General features: G+C 52.2%; 1 protein-coding gene across 2 annotated transcripts in view; it reads left to right on the top strand.

Annotated features, from left to right (window-relative positions):
* Positions 1 to 220: 220 nt before the first annotated feature.
* Positions 221 to 11,377, top strand: part of GRIK3 (glutamate ionotropic receptor kainate type subunit 3) — a 213,674-nt gene continuing 202,517 nt past the window's right edge. For both annotated transcript variants that reach the window (XM_063104311.1, XM_063104312.1), the window contains exon 1: positions 221 to 335. In XM_063104311.1, the coding sequence (XP_062960381.1) occupies positions 221 to 335 (115 nt within the window). The remainder of the gene's footprint in view (positions 336 to 11,377) is intronic.

The following is an 11,377-nucleotide window of genomic DNA, read 5'->3' as shown; positions in this document are numbered from 1 at the left end:
CGGCCCGTGGGCGGCAGCCAGGCGGGGCGGGCGCCGGCGGGGCGGCCCCCCAGTAAGATGTGCGCGGCGCCGCGGGGCGCCCCCCACTCGCAGAGGCGCTCGGGAGCCGGGCGGCTGGGCCAGGCGGCGCCTCGGGGGCTGCTGCGCGCCCGCGCCTAGAGCTGCCGCCCCAGGGAGCCCGCCACGGCCGCGCCCCGGGCACGCTCGGCGGCGCCCAACGATGACCGCTCCCTGGCGGCGCCTCCGGAGTCTGGTTTGGGAATACTGGGCCGGGCTCCTCGTGTGCGCCTTCTGGATCCCGGACTCGCGCGGGATGCCGCACGTCATCCGGATCGGTAAGGGCTCCCTGGAGCCGGGGGTCTCCGTGCGCCCGGGTGGGGGCGGGATTGGGGGCCTCTGGACGCGATCCCGAGAGATTTTCCCAGCCTCTCCGGGTTGCCGGGGCCGGGTGACCACCAGGAGCTCATTCTGGTGAGGACAAAGTTCCGAAGCAGGGATCAGGGGCCTTACTTATCAGGGAGGAAGCCGCCGGGCCGCAGCGGGCGAGGGGCCCTTGGCGCGCTCCTGGGAGGTCAGACCCGGCAGAGTGTGGCGAAGGATTGATTCCAGTCCCAGCCCGAGTCGCGGGCGTATTTCGTGGCGACTGCCAGCAAGACCAGCCACAGCCCGAGTTCTGGGACCGGCTTCTCCGCGGAGCAGGAGCCCTGCGGAAGCCGTCAACTTCTCTTCTCTCCCCTCCTCGCCCCCACCTGGGGCATAGCTCGAGTGGCCGCGACGGGGGCGCAGGGCACGGCTTCGCATGACAAGGGCAGCCGCCTCCTCTCCTGGTGGCCGCCCTCGGCCTCGTGGCCGGCGTTCAGCCCGGTTGCGTGCGGCAGGGGAGGGGCACCTTCCACTGCTCGCTCCAGCAGGTCCCTCGGGGCCCGATGCCTCTCTCCCGCCCGGGGTAGCGCAGGTCGGGGGAAGGGAGCGACCGAGGCCGCCCAGCGCAGCCAGGAAAGGCGGCCGAGGGATGCGAGTGGTTTGTAAAGTTAGCCGAAATCCCTCTGCAGCTGGCGGCGGCTGGCGAGGCTGCGCGCGGCTTTCTGGGGCTCGGGTTTCTCCGCGTTTTTTCTCGCTGGAGACTCTTACTCGGGGCTTTAACTTTGTTGTGGCTGCCCCAGGCACCATCCAGGCAGCACTCTGCGCTGTACGGGGCGGCCGTGCGCGTCCCAGGCCGGCGACCCGCAGGGCTGGGCCCGGCCGGGCCACGCGGAATCCTCCGTCATCGTGGGCCCTGCTCCCGCTGTCAGGCCGGAGACCTGGGCCGCCTGGGTTCGCGAGACGCCACCACCAGCGTCCAGCACAAGGCGGGCAGAGCTCTGCGGAGCCAGGGCCACCTTCCTCCTCTGTGGCTCTTCTTCAGGAGCGGACCTTGAGCTGCCAGCGGTGTGAAGGGGGTGCAGGGAACCCATGTCGGGCTTGGTTTCAGTACTTGAGGTTTTCCTGGGAGGCGGTCAGAAATCCCAGAAGGTCTGTCTCCTCCCTGGCTCTCTCCTAGGAGCCAGACCCTCCTGAATGTGACATCTGGATGAGGGCAGAGCACAGTCCTCAGCTCTGCCCACGCCGAAGTCTTCCAGTCCATGCCGAGGACCCTGGCAGTGACAGGGAGGCAGAGGAGGCCAGGCACAGGAGGAAACTCTGGGGACAGCCCTCACGGTCATCCTTAACCCTTTGCATCCCAGGCTGCTCCTGGCAAGATAGATGTTTCTGTCTTTCTACCTTTGCCTGCCCTGCTACTCAGCTTGGACATCATTCCAGGAGCAGGCAACCTCTTAGCAGTAGACCAACATTTCATTTATTTCCTCTCTCCTTCTCTATTTTTTTTTTTGGGGGGGGGGGCTGGATCTGCATGGTAGGGTGTCCTTGGGAGAAAAAAGAGGGGACCCACAGGGTTCTGTATGCCCATCCCATGCATTGCCGGTCCCTCTTCCTTGGTCTTTTCTCCACGGGGGTGGGATGGATGTGCTCCCAGCCCAGCTTCAGGGATAGAAGCCTTTGGAGGCCCAGGAAGACAGGAGCAGGTGAGGACAGCCCCAGAGGGCTGAGCTGTAAAGGGGCAAGATTTTGTACCGTTGCCTGTCCCCTTACTGTGGAATTGAAATGGGCTAGGGGTTCCTCACTGCTCTGGGGAGAAGCACATTCCCAAGCCTGCCCGCCCTTTCTTGGGTTCAGCATGTAATAATGCAATTAAAGGATGGCAGAGCCCTCCTTTCTTCCAATCTTCTTCGTATTAAGCCTCAGGATTAATTAGTGTGTTGGCCCAGGCCATTTATATCCAAGAGCCCTACCCCATTTGATTCCCAGCCCATGGACTGAGGTACTGAGCCAGGGCCAAACGTGACCGCCAGAGCTACGCCAGCTTGGGCGGAGGATAGGAGGGCTGGAGGCCTCTGGGCTTCTCTGGGGCGTCCTGCGGAGCTGAGCTTCTGTCCTTCTGAGCCCGTGCTTGAACCCCAGCAAGAGTCAGGGAACTACAGTGGACATGGCACAGAGAGAGAGAGAGAGAGAGAGAGAGAGAGAGAGAGAGAAGGGGAGAGAGAGGGAGAAAATTTCATGCTGAAACCGAAGTACACCACCTTGCTTGGGCCCAATGCCATTTCCCTTTTCCCATCCCTCCCCTCCCTGGGATCTCAGGGGGCTGGCTGGGGCTACAGGAATTGAGGCTTTGGAAATTGGGCTCTGGAGTGTGCGGGTGCTTTTGGTTCCTGAGACTGGCGCCTGAGCTGGCTGAGCTTAGCTGAATCCTTCTCTGGCAGCCAGGCGTCGCCGAGCACAGCCCAGAGAGGGTTTTCCTGCAGGTGCGAGAGGGGCTCTCTGGTCTGGGGAGCATCGTACCCGCCCCCTCTCTTTGTGACTCTTTTGGTGGCTGAAATTTCCTCTTAGACAAGGAGATGGATAGCTCAGCAGTGTGACAGAGTGTTCAAACAATCTGTCTTGAATAGATGAATTGCATTGCTCTGTCTTTTTGTAATTGTGTCTATCAGAGGGAGAGGTCAAGGCATTGATTGCTTGGATGGTTTGCAAGTAACAAAGGAGAGTGAGGGAGAGAGTGAGGGAGAGAGAGTAATTGGATTGTAGTCTGTGGGAAAAAAATGATCATTGATTATTTTATAGGAATATGTGGAAGATGTATTCTGCATGTGATTATCAAGTATTGCTCATCGAAGGTTTTCAAGGCATATTGCTCGGCATTTTATTATTATTATCATCGTTATTATTGTTTGGATGGATCCTGGTTTTAACTCATCGAAAGCAGATGAATGCATGGGTGCTGTCAGTCAAATGGGTTTCAAAAACCCCCTGTGGGGACCTGGATTTCCAGGTTATGTGACCTAGAAGCTGAAGGGGAGGGGGCGCTGGACTTGGAGCCAGGAGGCCTGGGTTTTCCGCTGTCTGCCGCCAGTTTTCTAGGCCACCTTGATCAAATCACACTCTCACTTTTACCCTGAGCCTCAGTTTCCCCATCTGTAAACTATTTGGTTTAACTTAATGGTTGGTATATTCAGTGGTTTCAAAATTCCCTTTAGTGCAGGCTGGCGAGAGCTGTTAGTGCCATTGTAGTTTCCGTGGTTAGATCTTCCCTCACGTGACAGACATACTGTGAGATCGAGGGCCAGCCTGGAATTTGAAAAGGGAACCAGACAGTGGTGGCAGCAGCTAGGGAAGTCTGGCCAGCTCTTCTGTGTGATGAGGAGCTCGAGTGGATGATGGTGGTCTCCAGCCAGCCAGTGGGGAGGTTCAAAGCCAAATGACTGCAGAGACATAAAGCAGGTGTGTGTATGTAATGGGGGATGGGGGGTTTGAGGAAAGGGTTGGCCCAGCTCTGGACTCTCCAAGCTTCTACAGACAGAGCAGAACTGAGCTGTAAGATCCTGAGCTTCCTAAATGTACATGGGGCCCAGCAGGCAACAGCAGCCTGTCCCAGGGCAGTGAGACCCCCTCCCCAGATTTTCCTAACCAGCCCCATCTGCAACTCCCCTGATTAGTTCACCCAAATCGTCCTGAACATCCGTCTCTTGAGTTTGGGAGCTGCTGCGTATAAAACAATGAGAAATTTCTCATGGTGACTGGTGATGCGCTGAAACATCGCCGCCGTGCAGGAGCAGACAGCAGCTGAATGAAGATCAATAGGGTTTTCCCCCCTAGAAGTAAATAGCTTCAGACAAGACCTGGGAGTGGCCCGAGGGGCCTTAGAAAGCATTAAGTTGAGGAATTTCTGCCTCCACTTTTCAGCCCAGATGCTCCTGTCAGCCGGGCTCTCCTCCTTCTCAAGCTGGAATTTAATTTCTTCCTGACGCCTGCCTTACATCGCACTGAACAGTCTTTTGACGTCAGGATGACCTGGGGTTTTTAGAGGTGGTTTATGCAGGATGAGCCAGGCACCCTGGCCCCACTAAGCTCTTCCAAGTTCACCTGCATCGTCTGTAGCTGGCCAGGCAGGAGGGCTGACTTCAGAAGTCCAGTCCACCGTGCTATTTTGAAAGGGCTTTGTGGGACGGCTCTTTATCCCCTCCCTCCAGGAATGCAAGGCTGCTTGGCTGCTTTCAGGATCCTTTGTGGGGCCTGTGAGTCTCCCTGAGTCCTCACGTTCCCATAGGCAATCTCTGTCCCGGTACCGGTCCCAGGAAACAGAGCTCCCTCTGTCAGGGAGGAGGCACAGATGCCCCTGTGGGCATTAGAACTACCCCTCTTCTTGGGGGAGGTACAAGGCTACATGCAGGGGAGGATCCAGGGCTGCCTGGGGTGATCTTTTAAGGGGAGACCTGTTTACGCTCAGCAACTGGGACTGTGTTTCTGCCCCTCCGAGGCCAAGCCTCTTCCATCCTGTCACAGTCAGCTGCTCCTGCCTCCTCCTCCCGCAGTTGCAGCCTGAGCCCCTCATTGCTTGCTCAGGACCCTCTAAAGAGGAGCTGGGAGCTCCCCAGGCCCTGCCTGGCAGCAGAGAAGATTGATGCTCCAGGAGCAGGGCCCTCCTCGGGGTCAGCGCCCAGCAGGCTCTGACTTGTCCTCCCGAGGCTGGTGTGGTCAGGCTGAAGCTCTGGCTGGACGGATGCACTGAGGGCTTGGTGCAGAAATGGAGCTGACGCAGATGGGATGGGTGCCCTGGCCATGGGCTTGTTTCCTGATGTCGCTCTTCTCCCAGGTGCTGATTCCCCAACAGCAGCACCAGAGGGCAGTGTGCTTGTGCTGAGATGGCCACCGTGTCTCCTGCCTGGGCCCCACCTGGGTCTGGAACAAAATCAAAATAAAAAAGAAACAACCACAACAATAACACAACAGCCCCAATTTATTGTGCACTTAATTATCTGCCAGGCACTGTGCCAAATGCTTTTCAAACCATGACTAGTACTGCCAGTGAATAGTAAGTGCTCAGTAAATGTAGTTGTTACATCGTTCTCTTCATCTTACTTAGCCTTCACAGTCTTGCAGGCATTATCTCATTTTGCAGATGAGGAGACTAAGCTTAGTGAAGTCACTTGCCGAAGATCACACAGCCAGCAAGTGGTAGAGGCAGGATAAGAACTGTGGTCAGCCTGACTCCAGATCCTGTGCTTTTAGCTGGTTGTGTAGTCTGAGGATGGAAAGCACCAATTTCTGAAGGGGCTAAGTGCATGCCCCCACCCCCATGGTCTCGCTGGGCTGGGCTGGGTTTGGCCTGCTGTGGCAGGATGGCCATATGGGCTCTGCCACATTTTACCCCACCAGCACCGGTTTTCAGTATCAGGCTGGCCTTGCTTTCCAGAGAAAAGGGATGGATGGCCTTTTCCACCCCGCCCACCAACACACATTCATTTACTACACCCCACTTCATGCTGGCTCTTGGATTTTGCCCAAGGCTTTAATTCAAGCCTTAAATAAAGGATGCATTCTCCTTTGAATGAGGCCAGTCCATCCACAGGAATCCCTCTGCTCTGAGGTCTCCAGTCTACCTGTCTGCCTGAGAGCCACCAGGCTGTCCTCAAAGACATTGCCAAAGACTTGAGGAAACCCAAGGGCCCTGTGTCTGTCTCCCCTTCATCTCCATTCTCAGCAGCCAGTGACCTGGCAAGAAAGGGTTGTTGATAAATTAGCTCTTTGTCTTTCTGCCTCCACCCCCACCACCTTCTTTTCCTTCCTCAGTCCCGTCCCCTCTCCTCTCCAACATCCCTGCCAGGCTAATAGGTTTTATTTTTAAGCAAGTGTCACATCCTGACCTTCTAGATGGAACCTGCCTTGACGGGGTTGGGTCTGGAGGGCAGTGTGTGCGAAGGAAGGCCTGCTGACGCTGGGCCCTGGAATATGTGTGATGGGGGAAGCTGCATTGCTCAGAGTCAACACAGAGGTGGCAGCTTTGGATCAGGCATGGTCAGAGGGGTCATATTGTTTTTTTCCAGGGCCTCAATTTCCCTGTCTGTGAAATGAGGATGATACAACCCACAGGGTCATGTAGGTGTGATGTCTTTTCAAAAAAGCTTAAATACTGCCCACAGATGGGCCCTTCTTTCTGTTGTCTTTTGAGGAGCCTGAGGTGGGCACAGGGCTGGGATGAGGGTGAGGCTAGTGGGGCATCTAGGGAGCAGACTTTAAAGAGGCCCTCCAGTGGCGGCCCTGCAGTGCACGACTGACCATGAGAGCCTCCTGAAATCCTGGCCCTGGCCTGACATCTGGGTTTGCTCATGGAGTCCATTTTCCTTTTGCTTCTCCTTGTGCTCCAGAAATAGATCCTAACTGAGTATGATTTGGAGAGATGAGATGGGATGGAAGGCCAGCGGACTGAATTTGAGGACAATGGTCATTCTGATTGTTCTTTTCTCTCCCATCAGCCACGTTTTACAGCAGCCACCCACCCCCACCCCCAAGCCCTCTGTCCCCTTACCTTGTTTTATTTCCTTTGGAATTACCTCCAGGGTCCACTGCCTCCTGCCCCAAGTCTGGCATTCCCTTCTCCTCACAGATGTTTCTCATGTCCCTCCCCTGGCTTCCCTTGACCTGTGTACCTTGTTTACTAAATGGTTCTTGACTTTGGCTGTGGTTGTGCTTGGGGGTGTGTCTAGGCTTTCACTGATGCATGTGTGTCATGCTTCCCCCATTAAACAAGGAGCTGCCCAAGGGTGTCTAAGGCCATCTTCCCCTCACTCCCATCACTGTCAAGAAGCAGAATGAATTTTTCTGAAGTCAAATAATATACTTCACTGATTCTAGGATGGAATCCTTTTTTTTTTACACATTTTCATATCTCTGAAGTTGGTATGTGTTTCATGTATCATGTTCGAGTTTTCTTGGACAACTATTTCTTTCTTGGCACTACAAAAAAGTGATGGTGTGTCTTGGGTTTGATGAATTGTGGTGCATCTGCATTGGAGTGGGAATCTAACATGCACTCGCTGTGTGACCCTGGGCAGCTTGCTTCCCCTCTGAGCCTCCATTTCCTCTCATCTATGAGACAGAGTATTTGTGTTAGGTCGAACCATGTTCACCTGTTTTTGACCTACAAAATTTCATATGGTTGGCCCTAATAGAGTTGTCTTCATAGGGCTATTGTGAGGATTAAAGGAGGTAAAGTGTATAAAGCTCCTTGCACAGTGCCTGACGCTTAATAAATGTTAGGAGAAAAAGGAGGGTTCCCCAAGGGTGGAGACCATGTCTCTCCATCAGACTCTGAGCTCTGAGGCTGTCAGCTCCTCTTGTGCCCTGTGCTTTGTGCTAACCCTGGTGCTCAGTACTCTGTGCAGCTCAGTATATAGCATTTGGCCATTGCCCATATGCCCATGTGCCCTGCAGTGGAATGTGTGGGTTCAGCCGCCTGTGCCATCACCCACCACGCCAGGAAGCAGGAGAGATGTCCTTCCGAGGATGCTCCTGTGTGTCAGATCCCAGACTCCTCTGGGCCCATTATTTATTACATGCCTGCAGCCTATGGAGTGCTGGTTCTTCCCCACATTTGCAGCGTTTTAATTGAAATGCATTTTGCATGGGTTCAGAGCTGGGAAGACCCTGGTTATGAGATGTTCTTGAGGGATTGGTTGGGGGAGTCCTGATCAACCCTTCTTAGAGGTGGAGTCCAATCTTGCTTCCTGGGAAGGCCAATGGAGACCAGAGGCCACTGGATGCCAGTGGAGACCTCTGTGGCTGGAGGCTGGGACCTAGGGGATAAACACTGCCAGCTCTACTGGGAGACACCAGGTAATGAGGCCATGGGCAAAAGCCAGGAAGGAGAGAGTTCCCATGATCATACAGATCAGAGATAATGAGATGGAGTGAGATCCAGGGGGAGTGGTGGCTTTGACTCCAAATCCTTTGGTGCCCTGCTGAATGGTGGTTAAGGACAGCAGAGGGGGGGAAGGGAGTGAGAAGGAGCTAAGATTCTGGTTTGTGTGAAGAGGGTTCCAATCCCTGGGAGACAATTAAGTCTTGTGCTATTAAAGGACTGATGCAGACAGGCTGCCGATGGAAAGGGGGTTTATAGAATTCTTAGAGCAACTGCAGGGGTGAGCTCTTTAAATATGGGGACGAGGGAGACTTCTGCAAAGCCTTCCTGCATCTGCTTTGCAGAACTGAAATATGCTATTCCAAAAAGCTGCCCAATTGGGCGGAAAAGCAGGAGTGGGAGCCAAGGACTTCCCAGGGCTCCAAGGCATCACATTTCCTGTTTGTGGTGAAGAATCACAGAATTCAGCTGAAAAGAACCCCAGGGGTCGTTCTAGCCCTTTGGTCTGCAAACATTAGCGTGCATCAGAATCACTTGGAGCACTCATTAAAACACAGATTGCTGGGCCCCATCCCCAGAGCTTTTGATTTAGTGGGTCTTGGGCTGAGGCCTGAGAATTTTCCTTTTTAACAGATAAAAAGATATTGCCCAGATAATGCTGCTGCTGCTCATCTGGGCACAACACTCTGAGAACTACTGTCCTAGGTCAGAGGAGGACTCTGCTATATATAGTGGATATCCAGTTTTGGATCGAATACCACCTGTAATAGGAAGCTCACTACTTTTAGGGCCCGCCCATTTTTTATTGCAAATGTTTTTGTCCACCTTAATCTTTATTGCAGATTTTCCTCTAAAAAGCTGAAAGGTGTCTTTCTGCCATTCTGGGTAGGCAATATAACTTGAATGTTGAGAGTATAGGTTCTGAAATCCATCTGTCTGAGTTAAAACTCTCATTCCTTCCCTCCTGGCTGTGTGACTTTGGGTAAGTCACTTAATTTCTTTAAGCCTAGATTTCCTCACCTGTAAGATGGGGATAATAATATATTTCACCACACGGGATTATTGTGAGAATTAACATTTTGGGCGCAAAGGAAGCTCTCAATACATTTTAACAATCTAGTATTGTGGATAACCTCATAGGTTCTGGAATCCATCAGCCTGAGTTTGAAGGCTGCCCCCACCACTTATCACCTGTGAAATATCGGGTGAATGATTTTAATCTCTCAAAATAATAAAAATGATAATAATAATGATAACAACAACAACAACGATAGTACCTGTCTCACAGGGATTTTGTAAGGATCAAATGAGTTGGTGCATACAAAGTGCTTAGAACACAGCTGTGATAAGCACTCAATAAACGTTATCTGTTACTGTCACTATTATCAGTCTCCCCTCTGATTCTGGTTCGGGTTCGTTCCTTTTCTCATACTGTAACCCCACAGAAACGTGAAGGCATTTCTGCAGACTAAAGATGCTTCATTCCTCCAGCACGATCTCGAGAGCTGACCACAGTGCTGCTTATTTATTGAAATCAGTGAGATCGTCACCTCCTCAGATCTCAGCTTTGGTGTCTAGTTATACAACCCCAGATAATTTCAGTCTTTTTAACAGCCATTTCACTCTGTTGATTTATACTGAGCTGGTGGTCTCATGAGATCACAAGGTCTTTTCCACAAGCATCGCTGCTGATCTATAACTTCTCTCATCCTCTCTTTGGCAGTTGATCTTTTGAGCCTAAAGGCAGAAGCTGTCATTTATCCCCAGTAAATTCTATCATTGAACCTTCAGGCAGTTATTCTTGCTCATTGTTTCTGGACCACCAAAGCCTGTTCGCGTTGCTCCGTCCTTGGAAGGTAAGCATGAATCACACCCTCTTCTTTCTCTGTTGCCTCCCTCCTGGGGTCTGTGGTAAAGAGGTTAAGTGGTTATTGGCTTACAGTACGTTTTGTTCTGAACAGTGACGATGCTTTTGGGGCTCCTCATTCTGTCGTCTAGCATGCTTCATGCCATCTGAGCCTGGGATAAACATGTCCTTCCTCACTTCAGCTATGTCTGCTATAAACACACTAGGCAGGAAATGACCAATGTCAGAGTCTGCTGGCTTTATTCAAGTGGTCTTGGATCCACTACCCTACACTTTAACCAGCTTCAAAATCCCACTGGCTTCTTTATGTTTTCAGGCCTTGATGGTCTGCCTTAGTCAGCATCTCCAGACTCATGCACTGTTCCTCCCTGCCTCACACTGTGCTCCACTGTGCTGAATGTCTGCAAGTGCTCAGAAGGCCCCATGCTATCCCTCACATGCTGGGTCCCTGCTCTGCTATTCTTTCCAGACAACTTCTATGCATACTTCAGTCTCAGAGAACTTGTCTTTTCCTCCAGGAAACCTTTCTTGACTTTCACCCCATTCTCTGAGTCCCCACAGCCTCCTGAACTTCTTTTGTCATAGCATTTGCTGTATTGTAATTCTTAGGTATTTTAGAGGTGAGCACCCTGAGTTCCAAGCATGGACTGTAGCTGGCTTCTTCACCACTTTATCCAGTGCATCTAGCACAGTGCGTGGCTCATAGTTGATAATTAATACATATTTGTTGAGTAAATAAATGTATTGATGAATATAGCCATTTGAATATAAGTCCACCTGACTGCTCTGTCATCAGCTCAATACTTCTTCCATCTTGTCATTGAGAATTTCATGAAAGACTTCGATAGATTCTTCTGTGAAGTCAAGGCAATAATGATGTCTATGGTGTTCTTCTGACACATCCATTTGGCAACTTCTTTTATGCCAAGACCTTTTCCATCTAGTGTACTGGGCAGAGCTGGAGTATTTGGGGGAGCGAGCCCTTCTTTCCCAAGCCTAGGATTGGACTTTATATCCATTGTTTGGTTTATATCGTGATGGTTCTGCTTTTGAGAGAGACACAGGCTGTTTACCTGAAGAAGAGACAACTGAAAAAGAGACCATGGTCCTCCTGCCTTTTCTGACGTGACCCTCTCTGCTTCCCACTTGCCCCCTAGCATCTCTGCTGTTCCCTTTGGGAGCTGAACCAAGAAAGAGAATTTCTACTGTGCGTCCTTCATAGGCTGATCACTCAGGACAGCTGTCAGGCAAGACCGTTGCTGTGCCATTTGCTGCCAGTT

This window comes from Cynocephalus volans, chromosome 8 (assembly GCF_027409185.1).
Source record: "Cynocephalus volans isolate mCynVol1 chromosome 8, mCynVol1.pri, whole genome shotgun sequence".
Classification (NCBI taxonomy): domain Eukaryota; kingdom Metazoa; phylum Chordata; class Mammalia; order Dermoptera; family Cynocephalidae; genus Cynocephalus; species Cynocephalus volans.
Note: the sequence above shows the minus strand (reverse complement) of the source record. Positions and strands in the feature narration are given on the sequence as shown.